At 46.6% G+C, this 27,151-nt stretch overlaps 1 protein-coding gene across 2 annotated transcripts in view; it reads right to left on the bottom strand.

The window, feature by feature from the left end:
- The window catches only part of KSR2 (kinase suppressor of ras 2), a 271,878-nt gene that overhangs the window by 192,094 nt on the left and 52,633 nt on the right, over positions 1–27,151 (bottom strand). For both annotated transcript variants that reach the window (XM_045585402.1, XM_045585403.1), the window contains exons 2-3: positions 18,726–18,866; positions 14,873–15,023 (exon numbers count right to left, since the gene is read on the bottom strand). In XM_045585402.1, the coding sequence (XP_045441358.1) occupies positions 14,873–15,023; positions 18,726–18,866 (292 nt within the window). The remainder of the gene's footprint in view (positions 1–14,872; positions 15,024–18,725; positions 18,867–27,151) is intronic.

The raw sequence follows: 27,151 nt of genomic DNA, 5'->3' as shown, positions 1-27,151 counted from the left end.
TCATGAGGTAATAGTAGTGCTCTCCTCATTTTGTATAAGATAGAGACCTGAGAGGTTAAGTAACTTGTACAAAGTCATACAGCTACAAGGTGACGGAGATGGTACTCCAACCTCAGCTGACTGATTCCAGGGTCTATGCTCTTAGCTCTTATATTAGGTTTAAGTATGATCCTTCTGCAGTTCAGTTTTATCAATCCCTGGCTAAGCCAGTATCTCATATTATCCTTCCAACCTCCGAGTGAGATAAAATTCAGCAGGAATTCATATTATTCCCATTTTATAGAGTCTAACACTGAGGAGCAGAGCAGCTCAGGACTCTCACATTAACTCTGAAGCTATCACTAAAGTCCATGAGGCTAAGACTGTGTGTTTCTTGTCCACCCTTGTGTCCCCGGAGTTTAGTGCAGTGCCTGACACAGAGGAAGTCCTTGGCAGGTACCACCCCAACACCAACTTTGTCTTTAAACAGCTTTTCCCAAAGCCTGCTTCATAAGACACCGACTCAACACATTCTCAGTGAAAACAGAAACCACAGCCAAGTTCAGGTGGAATCATGGCATTATTAGTAAAATAAAAATAAAATAAAATAAAATAAGTAAAATCAATGCATGGCAACTTATTAAGTACACCAAGAAGCACTACAGGCAAGAAACTTTGATTTTTTGTTTGTTTTTTTGTTAAGAAAAATCCTTCAACATCTTTTAGAAAATGCTGCTCTGGATAATAATCTATTATAATTACTAAGCCATTTCATGGAGTGCTTACTGTGCACCATGCACTGGCTTTATATATTACTAGAGGTCCAGCACGCACAAAATTGTGCATGGTTAGGGGCCCTAGGCCTAGCCTGGCCTCCATCGCCTGGCCTCTGCTGCCCTGCAACGCTATGTGAAGCTCCCCTCCCCAGGACACTGCAATGCTCGCGGCCCTTCTACTGCTCCATGAAACTCCCCCACCTGTGACTGTTTCATGAAACTTGCTGCCACCTGGGTGACTGCTCCGCTAAGCTCACAGTCACCCCCCAAAACAGCCCACCACCACCACTCAACAGTCCCCAGTCCTGCCCCACCACCAGCCCCCCTTATGGTAAGTGGCTCAAGGGCTAGGGGAGAGGGGGGACCGAGAGGTGCTCCATGCACTTCATGGTGACCTGTCGCCCATTTGGTCATGATGCCACCTAAGTCTTTATATATTTTAGGATTAATTCATTAAATTCTTAAAAGAGTCCTAAGAAGTAACTGTTATAATTATCCCCATTTCACAGATGAGGAAGCACAGATCTGTAAACCTCTTTATCAAAAACAAAACAAAACAAAAAACCCTACCCTTTTGGCCAAGCTTTCCTGAGTTACAGAGGAAGCCCAATGTCCAAGGTCAACTGGTCCAAATCCTGCCAACTCTGGAGCTCTCAGCCTTGACCTCAGGCCCTCAAAGGGCTACTAGTATCCAGACCACCTGGCTGTCCTTCTGGGATTTGCTCACTCTATGAAATGCACCAGACGGCAGGTCCTTCTCCCTTGGCCAATCTCCCAACTGCCATCTGTACTCCATTATGAATACAGGACTGTGCCTTAGATAATTCTAGTGCTAACATTCTCATTGGCCTCTGAAGGCAAGGAATAAATTCCAAAAGGATGAAGTAGTTCTGAAGAGGCTGGGAGACACTTGAGATGGGTATAAAAATGGAAAGCCAATCTGGATCCAGATCAGCCAGCTCCAAAACTTCCCACAGATAGGGTGACCATGGGGTGACTCCCAAGTCTGATGAATCCAGTCAACCACACTTAGACCCTAGACTGTGGCTTGGAGCTAATCATCGTGGAATGAAAACAGAGAAGTCACCATTCCTGTCTTTAGACTGCTCCCTCAACTATTTCATTAGCCTCATCTCCTAAACCCTGCTCCAGGTTAACATACAACTCCCTGAGCTGATCATGATTTATCCCACAATTACATGCCTCACTTCAGGTTATTCCCATATCTGAAGGGTCATGGTCCCTCAGCCTTTTGGAAACTTTCAATTTTTATACCCATCTCAAATTTCTCCTCCTCCATGAAGGAAGGCTTCCCTAGCATTCACCTGCACTCTGCCTCCAAAACACTGGCTATTTCCTCCTCCATATTTACACAGCAACAGACACAGTCCTCTGCATCTTAGTGCATTGCAGTAATTCCTTATAGAGACAAGAAACACCTAACATAGGGCTTGTCTCCAAGAAACAGTTTCCTAAACACTCAAATCAATCTACTCGTTCACAAGCCAACACAGCAGAAACAAGTGAAAAACAATAGAGGAACATAGTCAAGGACTAGAACAGAGGTTGGCAAACTTTTTCTGTGAAGGACAAGACAATAAATATTCCAACAGTGAGCCATATGGCCTCTGTTGTAACTACTCAACTCTGCCTTTATGGCACAAAGGCAGCCATAAATGGAACATGACTGAGTAGGTAAAACTGTGCCAAAACAATTTTATTTTAAAAAGCAGGCAGCTGGACAGATATGGCCTGTGGGCCACACAGCTTGCTGACCCCTGGATGAGATTATTGAGTACATCTCAAAATGGCATAAAGGAGATAAGCTCATTCTGAGCAAGTCATCCTCTATTTTGCCCTAAAGACAGCCAGCCAGTCTAAACAGAGGGAGGGAGGGAAGAAGGGAGGGGTAGGGGAGAAGGGTGGAAGGAATGCCATCTCCTAAGAAAGCCTGGATAGTTTCTGGATGGTTAAAAAGATTTTTTCAAAACTCTCTCAGACCTCAGGCTTCAAACCCTCAGGGCAGACAGGACAACAAAACCTAAGTGAGCTACAAGTTAGTGACAGATTCCCAACGGCAGATGCGACTTTAGCACAAACTTAGGATACAGATCTGTGGAGCTGTTTGGTTTGGTGGTTTTTTTGTTTTATTTTGTGTTTTTTTTTTTACCATTTTTACTAATACTGTCATTAGTAATACTATGTTTACTAATACTTTCATTTCTATTGATACATTCTTCTCTAACTGAATGTCTTGAAAAAGAAAGAAAAATAGAAAATTTGTTCAAGGTAAAAAAAAAACAAATCCCAAGGACATTTAATTAAAGCAATAGATTTCTTGACTATAAAAGAACCCAGCTTCCTCCCCTGCCTGTCCATCTCTCGGGGCATGAACAATCCAAATACTTGCCCCAGAAATGTCCTGATGCTGTTACCAACACGCCCCGAACGCATTACATCCTGTCCATCTGGGCAGAACGTGTTTCGTGTTGCTCTTTCTCCCCCTTCCCTAATAAAGGCATTTGAAAAGATATCTGGGTTATTTGCTTTCTTCTTCCGTCCTGGTTGTTGGCTGATGCTATTTCTCCACCAGCGTCCTGGCCATTTCTTGCCTCAAGTAAGAGGTTTCATGCAGCATCACCCCAGCAGAAACCTGCAGCCTGGCCTATCTCACTAGAAACTGGGAAGGGGCATCCCAGGATCGTTCTTCAATGCCTCTGAGAGCTGGCCCATGTGGCTCAGGTGCCTGGACTTCGTTCTTCATCTATAAATTAGGGCACCCCCCTTTCCCTGTGGGGAAATGAAGTATAATTGAAAGAGAAGTGAAATCACCCTGCAGGAAAGCCTGAAACATACAATGAGATCGGACAGGTGAGGAAGTCTGATAGGAACAATGACTATTTCCCAATAATTATGACAGCAAGGTACCCATTACCAGGCCCCACGGCAACTGCATGCCAGGCCCTAGCCAAGCTTTGCATATTTCATCTCATTTCATCCGCACCATGAGCCAAGAAGTAGGGACAATTATGGTCCAAATTTTTGGGCCAGAAAATGATGGTTTGCAGAGATGTGAGGGTTCAACCAGGGCCATGAAGCTGGTACCTCACACCCAGAGCCAGGAATACAGTCGGTATTTAGTACCGTATTTTTCGGACCATAAGACGCACCAGTTTTTAGAGAAGGGAAATGAAGAAAAAAGATTCTGAAACAAATAGTGTCCTAAAATATTTTATGTGCATTAAAACCCAACATCACAGTCATAAACACATGTAATCAACCCTGTAAAGTAAACAGCAGCATTTAGAACCATTTTAGAGCCGGGCAAGCACACAGAGACCACACAGAGCCGGGCAAGTAAAAAAACTTTTTTTTTAAAGTATATGTGTAGGCTATATTTGGACCATAAGACGCAGAGACTTTTTCCCCCCACTTCTGGGGGGAAAAAAGTGCGTCTTATGGTCCGAAAAATACGGTAAATGCTGGTTAGAGCCAAATGCACAAGTGAACTACATAGTAAAATATCATCGTCTCTTAACTCCTACACCCTCTGTGGACAGCTAACCGGGCTGTTTTCAAAAGGGGGAGGGAGAGGTGACGTGATCCCAGGTGAGCAATAAAAATAATCAACCCAAGAAGAAAGCAAAGAAACCCAAACACATCCTAAAACTCAGCATCATCCTGAAACTCAGCGTGGCTGTTCTTCCTCTAGAAAGCACCCCCTGAACGCTCTTGGCTGCACTGGGCCCACTGCCTCCCCAGCCCCACCCCCACCTCTGCCGCAGTTCCTCCCAGCCACCGTGCTCCCAGTCTATGAAGAATAACAATGGAGAAGATAATCACACTAACACTGTGTATGAGCCCTTCAGACAGTGCATCTGGGCCATGGCCAGGACAGGAAGGAACCAGCAAAGATGACACTAATTCCTTACGTTCAAAGAATCCACAAAAGGTGTCATTGGGTTAATAGGAAGATGCACATAATAATGATAAAAACTGGAAGCCGGGTATGAACTGTACAATTATCCCTGAGTGTGGGGACGTGATGACTGGGTCGAGCTCACTCACCCGACATGGAAGGTCAACCTTGAAACACAGAATCCTGAGGGAAGGGTGTATGGACCATCCTTCCTGTCCTCAGGCATTTGACAGACCCAGACACCAGGCTCCGCGGGGCCATGTGGCTTGTCGGCTCTCACAGCCGGAAGAGACAGGAGAGGAGAGACCCGATCATCTGGCCTCCAGCCCTGAGCTCTCTCCACTATTGTCCCTTCCTGAGTAGTTCCTCAAGGAAAAGAGTGATCGGAGCTGTTGACCTGCAAAATGGAAATTTTAACGAAGTCCCTAGTAAGAGTGGGAGAGTTTATGCATGTGAGCATGAGAGTACTCGTGAGTGCAAGTGTGTGTGTGTGTGTGTGTGTGCATGTGTGTGTTGGAGGGAGGGTGTCACAGCAAGGCTTTCATCTGGTTCCTGTAAATGTGAAAAAGGACCCCTGGGAAAATCATGCTCTGGGCCTAAGAAGCCAGAGTCCAACTCAATTATGGATTTCTGTGCTTAAACAGAGCCTCCGTCTTCACAAAATGCCCTGGCTTTCATCTGGCCTCAGCGTTACTAACGTCGTCATCATCATTGACATCATTATCCTCCTCATCCTCCCAGCCACAGTACCATCCGGTCAGCACAGCCAGCACACGGCGCTTAAGCCAAGGCCACCATTCTCAGCGGGGAACACTGGGCATCTGGGAATGGGGGGGGGGCGGGGGGATACTACTGAACACCCTCCAGCACAGAGGACAGTGCCCTATAAATGATCTGGCCTCAGATGTCACAGGGCCGAGGTTGAGAAACTCTGAGCTAGCCCTTTACGTGCCATCACTGAAGACTCTCAAGATACGTAAGTTCCTATCTGGGGCCTGAGAGCTGGTGAGCTGACATCCGATGGCATGCAGATGCTGCTCACTGTTCCTAAGCACGGCTTCCCAGGCCCCCAGTCTGCAGTGACGAAGGGACACCCTGTAAACCTACACATCCCCTGCCTGGAAGCCTCTCAGTCTAGACCATTGATTACTTTGGGGGCATAAATATAGTCCTGTGATTTTATAAAAGACTCCAACCTCTCAAATAGGTCAAAGGAAGACTGTGATTGATTGCTACCTTTTTTCTGTTCCAAGATGCTAAAAGGGTGGCACTGCCCACGTCACCCCCATCCACCGGGCATCAGCTCTGTCAAATGAATGTCCTGGCAAAACCCTCAGCTGCCCACACGCATTGCAGAGCCAGCCTCACCAGCTCTGGGTCCTGGTGACCATTCAGGTCTTGAGGGCTCTGCCTCAGGAAGCAGGCTGAAGGCAGAACAGGGAGCAGGGAGAGAAACCTTTGATTTGGCCCATTCATTGGGGTCTGATTTCCAATTCCATCCAGTCAAGAACCCTGACTTGGGAGGCAGCTCCAGACAGACGAGTGCACACCTCAGTTCACGTGTTCCTAAATGTTATGCATGGTGACGCCTGTTTCAAAGCCCGGGACACTGATGGGGAAGGGGCTGGACCAAGTGCATTCCAGCCAAGACTCACAGGCCAGGCGCGGAACTCACATGACTTCCTGACTGTGCCACTAACGGACCAGGCCAGAGAGATGACGATCCAGGAGCCCAGCCCCCTGACCCTGGGGCCCACGTCTTTTTTATCTATAATATGTGTCCCAGTGCTGGGCATGTGGGAAAGGCTAAGATGCTGATTTCCATTGAAACAAATCCAGCTGCTTCTATTTTCAGCCTGCTAACAGGCTTGTGGGGGGAGGGGTCCTACACGGCTTGAGTCACCCCAAAATCTGGCCCTAAGCTCTTTCCCGATGTCTCCCAAGGCAAGGAAGCACTGCCTCTTTGCAGCTCTCGGCAAGGCCATGCACTATTACTTAGAGCCTGCTTTGAGAGGTTCCTTCTTGGCAGCTCATTTTCTTCTCGTAACTGGTCTTCAGTGTGGCAGGGAGACCAATGCCTCTGTGACAGGAGCGCTGCAGGGCCAGGAGGGGCAGCAAGACCCCCTCTGAGCAGACTGAGGCGGGCAGGAACTCTCGAGCTTGCTCCATGTTGTGAGCTCTCGCAAAGCTGGTCAGGAAAAGAGATTAAAGCTACTCTCACCCCTCCCACCCGCTAGGGTTTCCACCGGCCCAGAACGCCCTCTCTAACACAGAACAAGCCCCTGCTTGTCCCTGCCAGCGCTGGGTCTTGCCTTGCTCCTCTCTGGGACTCAGCTTGTCCTTATCTGAAAGTTGAGATGATTAGACTGAGGTTCCTTCCAGTTTGCACCCATGTACAGTAGCTTCTTCTGCTGCACTTGAGCACGTTCTTTGGCTTCTCAGCTGAAGGAAGATTATCCAGCAGCGCCTCCTGGTGACCATCATGAGAAGAGGCCCCCGTTGGATGGTGTCCAAGGCAATCCATACAGAGGAAAAGGCATCCAAGTATCTGCAGCCAACCAGCTATGTGACCCTAACACGGGCAAGCAAGGAGACTAGGGCTTAAAGCAAAGCAGTCCTGCCACACACGCAGGTCCTCCGCCTGCCATGACAATGAAGGCAGAAGGTCTTCAGAAGGTAGAGCTTGAAAAACAATGCCAGCACCGGTCACCCAGGGTGTCCTGGTATCTGATTACAAAGCCTGTCCACCTCATTTCTCCTCCACAAAGTACCAGCCGGAGAAGAGAAAGACAAAAGTGCTAAAGAAAGAAATGGATCAGATGATGAAGCTAAACTGAGCCTGTTCCCCAGGGCAAGGCTGATGCAGGGCCAGGAGCGCCAGCAGGTCTCCGTTTGCCTGCAGAAGGGGGCCCCTTCCCAAGTGAGGAGCAAGGTCAGCAGCGAGATCCGGGCTGTGAGGCACCTCCGTTCAGAATCCCATGGGGATGGCGGTGGGACAAATTCACCTGAACAGAAGAACCACAGGCCCCCTCAAATGATCGTGAGCCTCCAGGGCCACTACCCGGATGTCACTGCAGAGGTAATGGGATGTGGTCCCCACCCCCAAAGAGCTCACAGTCTGGCAGGGAACAGACAGGGAAAGTGGGCATGGAGGACACTGCAAGTTAAAGCACGCGCTTTAGGTGAGACTGACATGAGTTCGAGCACAGGCTCTACCTAGTACTACCTGTGTGACTTTAGTCAAGTTACTTAACCTCTCTGGGCATGCCCATCCTTCCAGCCCTGGCCACTTGGTATAGTAAGACATCAACAGCAGCTCTGAGTAAGTGATGTACCACTTCAAGGGAGACTATCCTTGGTGATCTGAGTGGGCCTGACTCAATCCATTGAAAGGTGTTAAAAGCAGAACTGAGGCTTCCCTGAAGAAAAAGAAATTCTGCCCACACACAGCCAGCTCCGGACAGCCTGTCTGTGGACCTCAGACTTGCCAGCCAGCCTCCACGATCACAATAAACTCCAGGCACTAAATCTCAATCTATTATCCTGCCCTGGCCAGGTGGCTCAGTTGGTTGGAGCATCATTCCATACACCAAAAGGGCTGTGAGTTTGATTCCTAGTCAGGGCGCACCCCTTGGTTGCAGGGTTGATCCCTGGTTGGAGCTCGTACAAGAAACAACCAATCAATGTTCTCTCTCTCTCTCTCTCTCTCTCTCTCTCTCTCTCTCTCTCTCTGTCTCTCTCTCTCTCTCTCCCTTTTTCCCACCCCTTCTCTAAAATCAATTAAAAAAACATGTCCTTGCATAAGGATTTAAAAAAAGAATGTTAAAAAAAATGATCTCACTGTATTTACTCCACTGTCCCTGCTTTCCTGACCACCGTTGTGACCACCCCATCCAAGCTGGCCTCCTAGGCACCATCGCATCACTCCACTTTAATTCTCAGCATCAAACTCATCACCCCGTGACACATTTCCTGCCCATCCTTTCACTGTGCTCCAGAGCAGTGCTGGCCAGGAGGACTTTCTGTTTATGATGGGAACACCCTGGAACTGCGCAGTGCCCACAGGGTGGCCACCAGCTACAGGGGGGCTATGGGCCTAGTGCCTGATAGATTAATTTTTAATTCTATTTCCTTTTCATGAATAGAAGGTTAACTTTCGCACGAGTCTAGAGGCCACCCCAATGGACAGCTTGGGTCTAGAAAACAAGGACCACGAGAGCAGAAAGCTGGTTAGCTTTAACTGTCACCACGTCCCCAGTCCCCAGTGACCGAAACAGAGGACATGCTATCGGTATTACATGAAAGAATGAGCCATGTGTAGGTGAGCGGGCTGCATTAAGCCTCTTTTCCTTGCACTGGAGCATGCTAACACTGTCCTACCCCTGTGTAAGGGGTTCCTGAAAACCCACGGAACAGGACAGAAGGACGAACAAGCAAGGGAGACGAGGGACAAAGATGCTGCATCTCGCCAGACACTGGCACTCTGGAGAGGTGGTCTTTCCCAGCGCCTGGCTCTCCCAGACGTGGAAGCATGTGGAATAATAGGGCAATCAAGGCGGCTCTTCCTCTTTGTTCGAGGCACAGGAAGGCAGTTCTGGTGGGCTTCCTTCAACACCCGCACTGCAAGGACCAGGGAGCATCTGAGGCCGCTACCTATTTTGGAGCCACTTTATATCCAGTTTGCACCTGGCTGTCAGTTCCTCCCTGGACCTGCAGGAGAAGGAGCCAGAGGGGGCCCAGCAAAGTAACCTCCAGGGAGGTTGCCATGGTGAGGGTGGGGAAGCCTGTTTGCCAGGGGCACCCTGGCCTTCTCTCTCTCCCCTGGTCTGCCTAGCTGAGCCTCTTCTTAGACATACCAGCATCTCCCTCTAAGCCATCCTCCTACTCTGCAGCCGGTGTTGGTTTGAAAACTGGATGAGTGAGCCAGGCATCCTCTGCTTAAAGCCCTACAAGGCAAGCTCTGAGCCATGATCCTCTGTGGGAGCTTGCCCTGCCCACTTATCTGACCCCAGTTCCCACCGCTCTCCCAGCATTCCCAGTGGACCGGCCACACTGGTCTCCCTGGCTCAGGCTCCCTCCAGCCACTAGGCACTTTGCATGGCCCCGCCACCTCTTTGTCATCACAACTCCTCCTTCTTCTTTAGGTCTCAGCTCCATCCTGAAGCCCCGAGAAAGTCCCCAAGCCCTGGAACCCTCCCAGCACAGTGCCAGATGCAAAGTGGGTGCTTGAAAAATATATAGGGGAGGGAGAGTTAGGGAAAGAAGGGGGGAAGCAGTCTCCCATTATCTGGAGCCTGGGTTTTTCCTTCCTGGAAAGTAAAGATGCAAATGAGCACACATGACTAAAGCAATCACAGAAGCATGCTCTTCGGCAGCCAAGTCAGTGTCACCCTGGGACCTCAGCTCTGCAGTGACCTTGGGGGGAGGGGACAGAAATGGGGCTGTGTGCCCTGAGAAACTGCTTGGGGTTCTGCTTTTATTTCTGGTCAGGGAAAGGCAGGCTACCCTAGAGAACAATCAAGCCAAGCACAGGGAGATGGGCTCTAAAGAAGTGCCAATGTGGAGAGAGACAGTGGCTAAGAGGGAAGAGAAGCCAAAGACAAACAGGGAGCAGAATTAGAAAAGCTGAAGGCTAGGGGTCCTTGGAGACAAAAGAAAATGAGAGGGATAGGAAGGAGATGGAGGAAAGCGAGATGGGGCAGAGAACGGCTAGAGGACCCTGGTGGTGATGTTGATGGTGATGTTGGTGTTGGTGATGTTGGTGTTGGTGATGGTGATGGTGATGATGATGGTGATGTGATGATGGTGATGGTGACAAAGGTGTTGGTGATGATGGTGGTAATGGTGATGGTGATGATATTGATGGTGATGTCGGTGATGGTGATGGTGATAGTGATGAAGGTGGTGATGGTGATGGTGACGAAGGTGATGGTGATGAAGGTGATAGTGATTCAATAAACATTGATGTATGAGGGAATGTCATGTTTGTTTGTTTTTAATTTCAGGCCACTGTTGATATGATAAGGTGAGGAGACCCTGGCTTTGGAATCCCTTGAGCTTGTTGATGGAATAATTAAGTATTCTTTGGTGTCAGGCTAAGGCTGATCTAAAAATCTAAGATACAAAAGGTTAAACTTTCCTACCTTTGGGGCATCTTGGGCACTGGGAAATAAAGATAACCCCAAAATCCAAAGAGAAAACTAAATTACTGGTAGAATCACAACTATAAAATAAAGTCTCCCCTATCCCTGAAGAGGAGAGGAGAGGAGAGGAGAGGAGAGGGAAAGAGACAAAGAGAGAGAAAAGGGAGAGAGGGACAGGGCCAGGGCCAGGAACTGGAAGGTGGGGAGAGGGCGAGAGAAATTACACATATTCTTGGTCAAGTACTAAGCTTTTTTGTCTCCATGAGTTTCTCAATAAAACCTGTATCCCTTCAGTCATTTAACAAACATGCATTGAGCCCCCACTACACACTAAAATTTAAAGTATTTAATTTCATCACTGTAGGAGGCTCCAGCTGAGAGCTGGGAAGACCGGGATGAAATAAATATAGTAAGAAGCAAGAATCAAGAACTAGTTTGTTCCTTAGTTTGGGATAAAATTTTGGATTAAAGTGAAAGGCAGGAGATAATGGAACCATTTAGAACACATGTGTCAAACACAAGGCCCACGGACCAAATCCGTCCCGCCAGGCCTTGCAATGTGGCCCGCACCGTGCTGTCATCACTGCACTCTGCTGCGTTTCCATCACAATGACAGTTTATGACTGTTCAGTAAACCATTCGGCCCGCGATTTAGGCTGGATTTTAGATTTTAGCCCCTTCTCTGATTGAGTTCGACACCCCTAATTTAGAAGCTTCAAGGAACCAACGTAATTTTTGAGGGAAGAAGAGAATTTAAGACAAGAAGGATTGGTAGAGAATGGATCGTTGCTTCCCCCTGGTGGAGAAGAGTAGCAAACACATCACACAGCTTTCCTGCACTTACTTCAACAAATATAACTTGGACAAGATGCTAGGAAGAGGGGGATGAATAGTAGCATACTGCACCTGTCCTTAGGGAGGTCACAAGCAGATGAAGGAGTGACAAAGAAGTGACAATCCGTCTAAGGCAGGACCAATTGGTAACAGAAGCATTCATTCATTCATCCAACGAACTGCAGAGGCCTTGAGTCAGGGCTTGAGAATAAGCAGGGATTCATGGGGAGGACACAAGTGGGAGAGAATCCTAAGCAGTGAGTTGAATACCAAGAAGTGAAATCCATGCGTGATCTAGGAAATTCCAAGTAATTAGTAGATCTGTACGACACTGAAGGTTGGGGGTGGGAATGTAAACAGCACGGTTCCAACTAGAAGCCAAATCCCAAGGTGCTTTGCAATCTGTGGGAAAGACTATGTATGTGAAGCCATTGGTGAGTTTCACATACATAGCGAGTGTGCAGGAGGCAGTCAATGGATGTTTCTCTCTCATTGATGTTTCTATATCTCTCTATTTCTCTCCCTTTCTCTCTCTAAAATCAATTTTAAAAAATTTTAAGATGTGCCAGATATTGAGCTGGGGGTATCTGACTGCAAATAAAATAGTGAGCAGAAACAGGTAGATCCCTGCCCTCCTGCAGCTTACACTCTACTGGGGGGGGGGGGGGAGACATCTGTTAAAAGAAATAACTCCCCACAAAAGGTTAAAATTAACATGTGGGAAGTGGTACGGACACATGCAGAGGTAGAGCATGATGTTAGGACACTGAGAGCCGTGTGCTGAGCTGAGCTTCCCTTGTTGCCCAGTGCAACACCTGGCCCTGCTCTCAAGGACCCTGTGGTGGAAGGCTGGCATCAGAGACAGGACGCGCTCAGCTGCTTGGAAAGAGCTGATAGAGGCAGGAGGATCAAGGAGATTGGCATTTTTCAACCCATCGTGGGGTGTGAAATGAAAGTGGCAGGTCCTCTCCAGCATTTGGTAAGTGATATAAAATAAAATAGAAAAGAATGTAAAATACTCTGCGTAGTAAGAATTGGTACTGTTTCATGAAACTAATTTCAGCTGTGTATGTGTATATTCATGTATTTCTGTATAATGTGTGTGTATAAGGTTGGAGTATAAGTCATTTGTTACTGTGTGTCTTTTTTTTATATTTTTATTGATTTCAGAGAGAGAGGAATGGAGGGAGGGAGAGAGAGAGAGAAACATCAGTGATGACAGAGAATCATTGACTGGCTGCCTCCTGCCACCCGCTACTGGGGATCGAGCCCACAACCCAGGCCTGTGCCCTGACCAGGGATCAAAACATCACCTCCTGGTTCATAGGTCAACACTCAACCATTGAGTCACATCAGCCAGGCAATGTTTTGATTACTGTGTGTCTCGATCAAAAAAGTTTGAAAAACACCAGATCAGATGCTCTCTCACGGTCTGGCCCACCCCAGGATGTCACAGAGATGGATGCTCAGCCCACAGAGGGCTGACATAAAGGCCTGTCTCAGGCAGAACTAGAGTCCAGCTCCATTTATGAGGACTCTGCCACATTCAGTAGCCCAATTCTGATGAGGAGCTATGAACTGAAAAGCAATGATGAACCTAACCTCACATGCTCACTCTCATGCACTATGGGGGAGAAGGGGGAGAGACATAAATTGGTACAAACTTTTTGGAAGGCAAACATGGCAATGTCCACCAGAAGTCTTAAAATATGTAAACTTTTTGCTGCAGGAACCACTCTCCTATGCATTCTCACTAAAGGAGTAGCCATGCATGTGCCCAAAGGTAACACTCAGAGCCAAGTGTCTAAAAACAGCAGTGGTTGAATAAATATATAGACAAAAGCCTTAAAATGTATTGAAAAAAATGTGTATGGTACAGCATTGTACTTAGGCTCACTAACTACTAGATGGTGCACTAACTACTAGATGCTTCTCATGTAAGTAGAGAGAAGTCACCTTGAATCAGGTTTTGTCTGCATTGCATGATTGATAGGCCACGCTTAGCCATGCAAATGTTTGGTGAGTCAACAGTATTGCACTAGAGTAAGGAATAACATGACCTTTTCCGCTGTTTAACCAGGGGTGAGTCTACTGCAACACCTTCTTCCCCTGAGAACATCTGAAAATATCCAAAGACATTTCTGTCTGTCATGAATGGGAGAGGGATGTTACTGGTATCTAATGGGTAGAGACAAGGGGTACTAACAAGCATCCTTCAAGGACAGGTCAGCCTCCAGTTCATGGTCTCTTTTGATGCTGAACACAGCCCTGATTAGGATCTGCTATCAAAAAAGTATATAAAAGAGCATGCAGGGTTGGAGAGGAGAGAATCTGGGCCAATGACCTGTTTCAGACAGGCTCTATTTTGTTCACTGATCTATCTTCAGCCCAAATGGCACAAAGTGGTCAGTCAATACATACTTGTCGAAGACTGCCTGTTGAATCAATCCAGCAAGGGCATCTGTGGTTATAAATTTCTGCCTGTGCCCGATTCATGTACCACAGTGACACCTTGTGGTAGGAACTGAAACCACCACACAGATGGACCCATAACACTTTTTGGCGGGTGTTTGCAGAGCTAATCCCATAACACGGAAAAGACCACAGAATTTGTGGGGAAATCATAAAGCTAGAGAGAAGCAGGAGGCCCTAAGAGGATGCTAAAAAAAAAGAGACAGATGCGAGTTTGAATAATTTATAGGAAAAATCAAAGAAATATGACGACATATTTGGATTCCAAACTGATTAGTCACAGAGGTTATTTTGTTAGGTTTAAAAGAAAACACAACAGGTTTTGAAATAATATGGATAAATAATCCTAATTCTATTGCTTAAAGATAGTATACACATACCCATTGATCTGGAGAAAGTAAACCAAAAATATTATACCAAAATGATAATAGTCGGTCCCTAGAGCAGTAGTTCTCAACCTTCCCAATGCCGCGACCCTTTAATACAGTTCCTCATGTTGTGGTGACCCCCAGCCATAAAATTATTTTCGTTGTTACTTCATGATTTTAATTTTGCTACTGTTATGAATTGTAATGAAAATATCTGTGTTTTCCGATGGTCTTAGGCTCTACAGCAGCGGCTCTCGCAACCACAGTTTGAGAGCCGCTAAAAGGGTCACCTAAGACCATCGGAAAACCCAGAGTTGGTTCTGTCTCGTCCAGGCCTACACAGGAACCTGGAGGCCTGTGGCAGACGTCCAGCCTGCTCACCTGACATGTGCACATTCCGGAGGCAGGAGAGGGAGGCATTGAGGCGGGCACATTCCTCCTGGTTGGCTCCATATTTCTCCACGGTTTCACACACCTGCTCATCCGTCATCTCCAAGAGGTCCTCCAGGCTCAGCTGGCCCGGGGTGATTTCCTAGGGAGGGAAGAGTAAGCAGATGTCAAGTGCCTAGAGTGGAAGGAATGACATCTGAGCCTCCACACTGCCCTCTAGTGGTACCCAGCTGAACACCCTGCACTGTGTGAATGGCTACTTGGTGTAATATTCTAGTTGGGTCTCTGATTTGAAAGTCAGCCAGGCTTGGGTTTTCTCTCAGCTGTGCCACTCACTAACTAGATGACCTAGAGCAAATCTTTTAACCCGTGTAAGCCTCACTTTACTCACCCAAAAATGGGAATCGTAGTGCACGTACTGTGTAGGGGAGCACGTGTGCGTGTGCTTAGCACATGGCGCTCCATAAACAGCATAGTTTACTACTTGTCTGTGTCCCCATGCAGCTTATAGTAATTCCTTATGATCAAGACTCTAATTAATTTATCTTTGGAGGCCTGCCATGCCTCCTGCTCAGCTCCTACAATAGTATCTTGTCCCAAATTCAGGGTGAACTCAGAGCAGACAGCCCAAGTCCCCTGATGGCTGTCCTCCACTCTCTGATAGTCTTAGGCAGATATCCCTTGACCCCACCAGTAACCATCCCTCTTTCCAGAAAGGCTGTGTCTCTAGACACTATGATATATATACAATACATATTGAAATTTGTCAAACTTCCATATTTACGCATATATAAAAAAGAGCCTTCATTTTATAGGACTTAATGGTATCCAATATTTTTACACTTATTATTGTTTTTGTTATTTTTTTATTGATTAAGGTATTACATATGTGTCTTTTCCCCCCTTCCTCTGTTCATGCCCTCACCCCCCTGGTGTCTCTGTCCATTGGTTATTTATTGTTGTTATTCTTTTTTAAAAATTTTTTTCTTCTTTTTTTAATATATTTTATTGATTTTTTACAGAGAAAAAGGGAGAGAGATAGAGAGCTAGAAACATCGATGAGAGAGAAACTTCGACCAGCTGCCTCTTGCACACCCCCTGACCGGGGATGTGCCCGCAACCAATGGACATGCCCTTTCAGAAAGGTCCCGAACCCGGGACCTTTCAGTCTGCAACTTACACTCTACTGCTGAGCCAAACCGGTTTTGGCTATTGTTGTTATTTAAATAAGAGTTTCAGATAATTGAGGATGGAGATTCTAGGGCAATATATGGCATACTGTGCCCTCTTGTGGCCAGATATGTGTGTTACAACAAAATCAGACATTTTCCCTCTACACACACACACACACACACACACACACACACACACATACACACACACTAAACTAGCAACCAAGAATAGGAAAAGTATAAAGCACTAAAATTTTATCCAAAAAAGAAAAAAAAATGCATGCAAAAGCCAACTGGTGCCTTTCACACTCGCCAGGGCAGGGGACAGAGAGAGAGCAATAACTGAGTGGCTTAGGGGCTTTCTCAAACAGGAACATCTTGCAGGTAAGCCTCACTTTAAGAAAAGTGATGACCAGAATCTGAAAGTACAAAATGACTCATATTTAGAAGGGATATTTCCCAACATAAAAGAATTATCCTTTTTGCTGCAGGATACACTTCTGCATTTTAATCTTATAATTTACCTCCCAAAATATCCAATTTACACTGAAGTTTAAGGTCACACACACGCACATCAGAGACATAAAGGAACTAAAAATGGAGAAAGCCTTGACAAACCTGGGCCAAAAGAGCAGTTGGTCTTCTGTTGGATAAAATAATTAATCCTAGTAATAGTAATAATAGAAATGGGCGTAGCACTATTTTAAGTGCTTTTCATGGATTTTCTTTTAAGAAGGCAGACCACTTAAAGTAGGTACTTTCATTATCATCATCAGTCTGTAACTAGAACACTGAAACTCAGAGAGGTTAGAACACTGGCCCAAAGTCACACAGTAAGTAAGTTTGAACCCAGACAGTCTGCCCTAGGAGCTCTCTCTGTACTTCTAGTTCCTCCAGAGAAAGGGGCCCTTTGGTGTGCACACTTGTGAGCTACAGAGAGCTGGGACCCCACCATCCTCAGCCCCTGGCTGGTGGCCTTGGGCTCATGATTCTCACTGATTAAGCTAAGAACCAGAGCTTGGGTACCTGCAGGCCGGGGGAATCAAAATAAGCAATGCTGTGAAAGTTGGAAGCCTGCAGGACCCAAATGGGCAGCAGAATTCAGTTCATTGTCACCAACAGAAATTTATTTCAGTGTGGTAAGCAACTCCAATTTTCCAAGAGAAGGAGTTTTATACAAATGCTTTCAACTTTTAAATGTTGGCTCAAAAAAATTTGAACACATCAGCCAAGCAAAAAATGTCTGTGCATCAGATACAGCTTCAGGCCGTCATTTTCATTTCTTGGTCTAGAAGATATCTCTCTACCTAATCTGTCCTATTTGGTAAATAAATGTTCCTAAAAGCTTCTGAAAAGCATACTGGGCCATGCAAATAAAATGCACTGTGTGTACTTATTCAGGCTGTTCCCATTAAGGATATTCATACAAAACTGTCATCCTGGGAGTGAATTAAAGAAACAGCAACCCAAAGCCCCGTTCTGGTGTGCATGTGTGAGATGGGGAGAAGGAATGTGTTTGTGTGGGGGGGGGGGGGGGTCATCCAGCCCAGGATTATGGGATCTGGTGGGTTCAGGCGAGATCACATCTAGACAAGGTCTGAAAAAGACAAAAGGTGGAAGAGGATCTTCCAGGCCGCTGCAAGGAGGAAGCAGGGAGCCCCCTAAGAAATGGTACAGGCCCTGCAGGTAGGGGACACACCGTTCCTCCCCAGGTCAGGGAGGCCCTGGCAACTGGAAAATGGGGCAAGGACGGTGCTTTCCATCTCTGCCAACCCCACCCATTCACTAGTGAAATGAGCCCCTTCATCTCTGAGCCTCAGTTTACTGCTCTGCACAACGCGGTGGTATTTGTAACTACGCAAAAGGTTGTTGCAAAGATTTGAACTATCTCAACACTTGAGGTCCTGCATGGAAAGCACTCCGCACAATGCCAGGCACCAAAGATTCGAGGTGAGCTGGTTTTATCCGGAAGGGCTCGGCCCAGATGATGGACTCAGTGATGGCCCAGGATCCAAGAAGGCAAGGAAACCCCACCATCCTAGAGACCTTAAACATGCGCTCCACTCCTTGAGGGCGGACACAGACAGCATGTGCTGGCTCTGTTTTGCCATTGGATAACCTGTCGCTTCCAAAGTTTGCAACAACAATAATAACAACAATACTGAGCTGACATCAACCGAGTGCTGGTAGGTGCCTAAGTACAAGCTGAACATTTTATCGGGATCATCGTATTTTACACACCAGCTATTTCAGAAGAGGAGGCGGTCATCACGCATGTAACAGATGAGAAAACTAACACCCTGGGACTGTAGTGTCCAAGACGATGGTCCCTGGCCACATGGATTAACATTAAATATGACTAGAAGTTCAGTTCCTCAGCCACACGCACTAGCCACAATTCAAGTCCTAGAGAGCTACACGTGGCTGGTGGCCACTGTGTGGGACTGCACAGACATTAAATATGTCCATCACAGCAGAAAGCTCTGAGGTGAAGTGACTGAATTAGTGAGTGGCAGAGCTGAAATGGCCCATTCAGAAAGGGTCTCCGATGCCTTCATCCAATCCATATTTACTGAGGGCCTACTATGTGCCAGGCACAGCCAAAACCCCGTTACCCAAGGGACTGGCTGCTGGCCAGTAAGGAGCAGAGGGCGGGGGCCGCCTCCGGTCACCTCCAGGACTTCCTTGCGCACGTCGACAATTCGGAACCAGTGCCGGAGCTGGGGGAAGCCGTCCAGCTCGGCGTTGCGCTCCTGCAGGGCCACCTTCTTTTTGCAGGACAGCTGCCGGCTGAAGTACTTCACCAGCTTGCTCTGCAAAGACACAGGGGGACATGTCTCAGAGGCACTGCTGCAGAAGGACAGGCAAAAATCTCCCCCAGTCCCCTCCCCACCTGAGCCCCATCCAACTCCATTCCCTAAAGGAGAGGGGGCACTCATTGGGGCCACTTCCATGGGGTCTTCGGGCTGCATGCATGTACATCTCCACTGCTCGTGTCCTTGGACCCAACAAGTCCACTTCCAGGACTCACCCTACAGACACCATGGCCTGTGCATCCTTTTCACCTTAGGGCACATAAAGTAGTTCTGAAATTCTTCAGCACACCAAAAATATATGGTATATTTTTATCAATTTGACAAAAAGAGAGTATGATTTTGATTCGTTCACACCAAACGGCTATTGTGTTGGCTGTTGTCAGTGTTTTACTTGACAATCTAAGGGAAAAGAGGTCAGTGCCCCTGACTAAAGAGTCAGGTGTTGCATGTTTAAAACTGTTGTGGCACACAGGTTGAAAATAGCTGGTGAAAGGTAAGGGAACAGTTCTTACCATTCAGTCTGCAATGGCAAGAGATTGCAAACACTCTGAGGGTCCATCAGCAGGAGACTCATACATGGGGGTCCACACACACAGAAAGCCTATGCAGGCAGAACATGAGATGAGGAAGTGTGCTGTGCACCAATACAGAACGGTCTCCGAGACATGTTGATAAATAAGCATGAATACTCTCCCATTCACGTGGGAAATGTTAACACGTATATATCTCCACAAATATAGGCTCTTTCTGGAAGGATTCCCAACACTCTGGGGAGGGAGGAGAGAGGGCCAAGAACAGAGGCGGGAGAAAGGAATTTACTTAACTCCTTTTGTACCATTTGAATCTTAAGTCACATGCAAACACGCACAAATGAACAAATGCTTTGAAAACCAGATGGACCTGAACGCATGCTTCAGGAGAGACGCTGTGCCATGAGAGAGAAACGTGTTTTTTCTTGCTAGTTATGTAAAAACTAGCAATGTTAAGCCTGGCCGGCATGACTCAGTGGTTGAGCATCAACCTATGAACTAGGAAGTCACTGGTTTGATTCCAGGTCAGGGCACACGCCCAGGTTTCGGTTCAAACTCCAGTAGGGGGGCGTGCAGGAAGCAGCCGATCCATGTTTCTCTCTCATTGATGTTTCTCTCTCTCCCTCTCCCTTCCTCTATCTCTAAAATCGATAAAAACACATTTAAAAAAACTACCAATGTTAACAACAGAAAGGCAATACATGTCTTCAGTGAGCAGAAAAGACAGTGTGAAAGGCACACCCAAATCCCCAAAGTGCAGAAAGGATAACTATTTCAATTTACTTTAATTATTTCATAAATACATGTATTTATTTCCTTGTAAAAAAAAAAAAAAAAAAAAGTTAGAACATTTCAGATAAGACCAAAGCTCCCCCTCCCTCGAGGTGAAGAAGGAACCTGATGAGATCAGTGCACCCTTCCAGACCTTTTCCTGTGCTCTTTCATTCCTGCCTGTGGGAACGGCAGTGTGGCTTTGTCTCGGGTTGGGTGGCTTTTCGCACATAAATTGTATAATATCATGCACAGTGCCTCTTCCTGCAGCTGACTCTTCCCCTCAGTAGTAAGCCTTAAGGGCCTTTCCCGTTAGTTCCTAGGTCTGCTTCTCTCTTTTGAATCTTCTGCATGAGGGATCCCTTTGATACCAGGGTCAAAAGCTCACGATGCATGCAGTTCTGTGATGTCTGCTGGGGCATCTTTGTCAGCTAGGATAAAGCATTTTCACGAATAGCAGCCACATTAGCAGGCACCGTTTACTAGATGCGTGCAGTGCCTGGCGCTGTGGGATCATTGCTCTGAATGTGTTTGTTCACTTTGTAATCCACACATTGATGTCAACTGAGTCTGGGAGTCTGAGCCTCAGACCCACAGAACTAATTGAGTCAGGGAGCCAAGGCTCCCTCTCTTTATCAGGCTTCTGTGCTCGTGAGTTGTTCAAGGGTCTTCCCTGAACTAGAAATCCAAACACTGGGCATCAGCCCCTCAGGGCAGAGAGTCTCGCTCATTTTGGGATGCTTCCCACATATTGTGGAAGAGGCAGGTATTTGAATTCCAGTTCTGAGGCTTCAGGAAGTCACATAGCTCCCTGAGCCCCTGTTTTCTCACTGTAAAATGGGCCTGCAGAGGCATTATATGCAATTATGTCTGTGCAGAAGACAAGCTGAGTTTTCCCCACATACACACAAACACCATTTTCTAACCAGCTGTTGAAAGGGATGTTTGGAATCTGGAGAGGAGCTTCCAAGGTCACAGTGAGACTGGACCTACTCCCAGGAACAAGAATCCAGGGGTGTCCACACTGCGATGCATCAGCAATGGGGGAGAGGGGGCGGGGTTTAGGACACAGGTGGAATGGGGAAGACAGGTGGGGAGGGCAGCCACAGGTCCAGGTCTTCCCCTTGAAGCAAAGGGAACCAAGAATTACCTTTCAGGAAATGACACAGCTAGTCTGAGCTGTGAAAAACCCAGAAAACTGCTCGGAGCATGAAACTGGACTGGGCAGAGACTGAGAAGCACTTCCCAAATGGGGATCCTGGACTCAGCAGCCTTTCCCACCAGGTCCCAAGACTGGTGGCTATCAGCTGACAGGGTTCTCTCTGGGCCACTGCTAGGATATACACTTTTACGAATTATCTAGTTAATCTGCACAGTGATGTGGTGATATTGGAGCAGTTATTTCCCCCTTTTACAAACGGGAAAACTGAGGCCCAGAAAGGTTAAATAACTTGCCCAAGGCCACTGATCAACTAAATGAATGAATCAGTACTTAAACCCAAGTCAACAAACTCTTATTGACAAAGAATGTCATGATCTACTGTCAGGCGAGCAATGAAAACAGCAGGTACAGTATGGTCCTATTTTCTGAAATAAATAAACATATGTGTATATCTATGTATGTAAAAGCCTAAGCGACCTTAAACCCGAACAACTGGGAAAACTGGTCGACCAGTCGCTATGATGTGCACAGATGCTCAATGCAGGAACTGCCCCCGATGGTCAGTGCACTCCCACAGCCAGCCAACCTCCCCCAGTGCCTGCCCACCCCTGGCCGGTATACTCCATGAACAGATTTCGTGCATCAGGCCTCTAGTACATATATAAAATAATATTTATAATATACTAAATATGTAGTGTACTATATATGTGTAGTATATATACATTATACATAAATATACACATATATAATACAATGTTTAATATATATTATATGCACATATGCATAACATATTCTTAATATTTAATGTATAATTGTGCATTAAATACATTACAATGGATATGTAAAATAACATATAACATATATATATAATACATATGTACTATGCACACACAGAGACTATAAATAAATGCTTCAAAATGTTAGCAGCTACATCTCTAGGTTATTATAGGTGAGACTGATTTTCTCATTTCTGTGCACTTGTATCTTACAATTTTAAAAAAAATATATTTTATTGATTTTTCACAGAGAGGAAGAGAGAGGGATAGAGAGTTAGAAACATCGATGAGAGAGAATCATCGACCAGCTGCCTCTTGCACACCCCCTACTGGGGATGTGCCGGCAACCAAGGTGCATGCCCTTGCCTGGAATTGAACCCGGGACCTTTCAGTCTGCAGGCCGACACTCTCTCCACTGAGCCAAACCGGTCTCAGCATGTATCTTACAATTTTTCTATAAGCTTGAACTACCTATATGATAATTAGTTACAAATCTCATGAAAATCAGATATTTGCCAACAATAAAGATATGTAGGACATACACAGTGTCAACCATTTCATTGAATGCGTTTTGATATATATAATCTGTACTGATAAATGATATATAGTGTATACGGCAAGTGTTCTGCTAAGCACTTCCTACACATTCTTTCACTTAATTTTCATGATAATCGCAATAATATCCTCATGTATTGAGTAGCTTGGGAGCTGAGGAGGAAGCTGCTCTCCCAAGTTACTAGATAACATTCTCTGTAAGTTCCCTCTTCCCCCGATTTCCTGACCATTAGAATTATCTGACGATGTCTGTTTAAATATCAACATCCCTATAAATTTTGATTCAGTAAGTCCAGAAAGAGCCCAGGAATCTGTAAAAAGACGAGCAACCCAACAATACTGAGAATCAGGCAGTGTGCGCATCACCCCTCTGCTCTCTGAACTGTGTAAGGAAAGCAGTTTATTTCTCAGCCAAGCTGAAGCACCCAGATCCTTGGGCCACAGAGTCAGGGCAGAGACCCTGTTCTGGAAGCCAGGGTGCGGCTCCCTCCTGTGCACAGTGGACATTTACCAAGCCTCTCCCAGGGCAGAGGCCTCATCCAGGCCCTGCGGATTCAAAGAGCAGTCTGCCCCGGTCCAGGCCTGAAGGAGCTCCCAGTGGGGCCCGCAAGACAGATGTGCAAACACGAATCACGAGGCCGAAGGACGGGAGCCAGAACAGAAGGGCAGCCAGGGTTCAGCGTGGCACCAAGGGTGCAAATGAGAGAACAGCCTCGCGCAGAGCCATGTCCCTTGACCACAGGATGACAGTGATGGGAATTCTATGTTTATGCCAACACAGGCTTTCATTCATTCATTAAAGTCCTTTAGATGCTTTCTAAATGCAAAGAAGTGGGGATACAAAATAAATTGTGCCCCCTCTGCCCTGAGACAGGGCTATTCCAGGTGTGGCCTAAAGGCCAGGCCCCTTGGGTCAGGTACAGAAAACTGAGAGCATTTAGACATTTGTATAGCTAATTGACAGGATCATCATGTCTGCTGAATCTAGTATTTTCAAAGTAACGCTTTTATTTCACTTGAGTTTTTTTAGTGCCTTCCATTTTTCTAGTAAATCATTTTATTCTAGTTTACACAAGTACTGGCTACAAAGCACCAGGAAGTAAAAAGCTGATTCTTCCCCGCAGAAGGTGGGAGAGGCACTGACCTCTGAACTTGGGGGATTTGGGACATTGAGCTTAATCCCCTATATCACTAAATAATTTTCCAAATGGCTCCAAAGGCATTGCTTTATAAGAGCGCAAGACAACACTGAAGTGTTTGTCAGATTGTTATTGACATTCTACATATGGGGAAATTGAGGCTCAGAGGCATTGGAATGGTGCCTGAGTTCATACAACTAAAGAGGCACTAGGGTCAGGATTCGAACTCAGGATCTGATTCCCAGTCCTGTGCTCTCAGATGAAGCAGAGGGTCCAAAGAGCCTAGAGGACACAACTGAGAAGCACAATTAGAAAAGGGCTTCAGTGGTACCTCACCATGCCAAGTGTCCTAATTTATTTTTAGGTCACCCTCAACTCAAGTCCATGCAGAGCTAAACTGTAAAGAGTCCAAAGGTTCCATCTCCAAGTGAAAAAAAAAAACAACACAACAACACAGGGCTTCTGGAAATAGCACATCCACACTGAGCCCGCCCCCTGCGCATGTGCTGCCTCGGTGCAAAATAAGCTCTCCTGAGCTGGGTCAGAAGGAACCCAGGACACCGAGAGAGCAGCAACCCAGTGGTGCAGTTCTCTGTCTCCACACCAGGGGGCAGTCTGGCACCTTCCAGGCAGATGGAACAATGTCCAGACCCTCTTGGATCTGAGCATCCTCAAGGCCTTATTCCTGTACTCTGCTTTCTCAGGGTGGTACATTTAACAGCATAAACAAAACAAAATAATTAAAAAAAAAAAACTTTAGGGTCAAGACATGTGACAGAACTATAAATAATCATGTCCAAAGTCTCTGCTGTGAAACCAGGAACTTTTCACTCAAAATGAGATAAATCTAGAGACCATGGGGCAAACCCCTGGCGTTAGGTTTGCTGGAGCCCAAAACCATCCCAGCTTGGGTGCTATTAAAACACACGTGAGATCAGAGGTCATGAAAGCTGGGAGTGAGGACCTCCTCGTGGTCTTCCCTGTAAACCTCACGGCATTGCCAAGGGGAGGTTTGCACATGAGGAAACTGGGGCTCGGGAATGTGACATAATTGGCCTTATAATCACAGGGCTGACAAGGCAGGCAGATGCCAGAACCTTCTGTAGCCCTCAGGGTTGCCTGGCAGCAAGCACCTCGCCACTGCTGCCTTCTCTTTAGCAAGCACAGGCTAGCAGCTGAGTTCAAAGCCATGAACCCATAGGGGCCTGCTGCCCAGAGCTCTCTCCCTCCCGCTTGGGCATAAATGGCACTTTCCTATCCACCCTGTGACATCCCCCAATGTCACCATCATAGCACCCTGATTTTTTTCCCTTGGTAGTACTCATCGCTATCCCACAAATTATCCTGTTTATTGGTTTCCATGGTTACGTTCTCCCATCACCACTATCGCACACCCCCATCAGAATGTCAGCTCAGAAGAGCTTGGGCTTTGCCTGTTCCCCCAACCCCACCCCTTTGCATTCAGAGCTAGTGCCTTGCATACAGTAGGTGCTCAGGACATTTTCCTTGGTCGTTCAGTAACCAGTACCGCCTCTCCATACACCCAACTCCATTTCTAGCGGGCCCTTCCCATTCAGAACCAGAGCCCTGGCTCTGTGGCCAAGGCTCTGGGTCTCTCAGCCCCGGCATGCAAGGGTAAGGAAATCGCCACAGCAGCCACAGCCAGCAGCCCCACGCCTTCCCGTGGTTGCCAGGGCGACCATTGTCATAACATCCCCAGCGCACTGAGGGCCAGCTGACGGGAGAGAATTATTTGACTCGCCAAGGTCTCAAGTAACCTGCTGATTTGCATCCCTGAGCAAAGTCTGCTGAGGGCTGGAGGCCTGGGAGACCGCCCTCTTCTCTCCCTCCCCTCTCCCTTCATCACAGAGAGAGCCTGATCCCTCTGCACAAGGCAGACAGGACCCACCTGCCCGGAGCTGGCCCCCAGGGATGCTGGAATGAAAGCCTGAAACCACCTAGTGCCCACTGCTTTGAGCGAAGCCCCCATTGCTGCTGGTGGCTTTTCCCTTTCTTTACAGTCCGACTGCTCCTGAGTATTACAAGCAAGAGAAACAGTTCGTGGTGTCATGAGCTCTTACTAGATGCCAGGCCCACTGGTAGCGTCCTCACATACTTATTATTATAACGTTAATACTTATGCTATAACATATAGTCTATCTATATACTGTATATTCAAAGATATACTTATAGATATAAGTAAGAATTCATAGACATAATATAATACATAATATAATTTGAAATGATTTTATATAACACTGTTATATATTTATAATAAAATTGACATTTCTTAATACTTTTGTTTGCCAGCCCTGTGCCTTCTGCTTTAGGTTTGTTAATTATGGTGCAATTCTCAACAAACTATTACACAATAATACTGAGTTTTAAGTAAGCACTAACTATGTGCGAGGCTCTGTGCGAAGGGCTTTGCTAATATTACTTGTCATGTGCCTTCTAAGGGCTACAAGCCCTTTTATTCCCATTTTGGAGGAGAGAAAATAGAAGCACAGAGTGACAAGGTAACTTGCCTCTGGTCACAAGGATAACAAGCAGGGGCTGAAGCGGCCCCAAGCCAATCCCCGTCCTTATTTCCACACCACACTGAAAACTGCTGAGCTTGAGCTTGAGCTTGCAGCAGAAACCCCGAGGGGAGCTTGTTAAGAATACACATGCTGAGCCCGTCCCCCAAACCCACACATGCAAATCAATGGGGACAGGGGCTTCTCTTCTCATTTATTTTAAACAAGGTCCCCAGATAGTCCTATCAAAGGCAAAAAATCCAGAACCACCGCCTTCAGTTTTTGCATCTACAGTAATGACAATTAAGCGATCTGATTGAATGAATGGGTCTAGAAGGACTGAAACCCCCAGAGAGGGCAGAGTGGCATATTAGGACCCTTACTCCTGAAAAGGAAGAGAAACAGGGGAGGGGGGGAAGGATAAAACTGCAGGGTCACCTCAGGCAAACTTACCACTCCCAACCTTTTCGGATCAAGGCAGGGCCTGTAAAAAGGATTTATGAATAATAACACACTTTTGTCCAGGGCTGGGGAGCAAAGGTCTAAATTATCTCCCATGGTCCACTTTACTATCCACCTTCCTGCCCCCTCTTAATCATTCACCGGGACTAAGCTGTACAGAGAAATATAAGCTTGTAGGCTTTGCACTTATGTGCATTTTTAACCCTGATACCTCCTGGGAAGGGGCCAGAGTTGTAAAAAAAATAAACTGTTTTAAACTTGTGGGAAGGCTCTGACATGGAGGAGGCGAGGCCGGGACGGAGTCATGCAGAAGTTCTGGGAGGCTGTGCCTGGGGTCCCAGGGCAACTGGGGGATTGAGAGCTAAATC

This window comes from Pipistrellus kuhlii, unplaced genomic scaffold (genome assembly GCF_014108245.1).
Source record: "Pipistrellus kuhlii isolate mPipKuh1 unplaced genomic scaffold, mPipKuh1.p scaffold_m20_p_20, whole genome shotgun sequence".
NCBI lineage: Eukaryota > Metazoa > Chordata > Mammalia > Chiroptera > Vespertilionidae > Pipistrellus > Pipistrellus kuhlii.
This window is presented reverse-complemented; position numbering and strand designations above follow the sequence as displayed.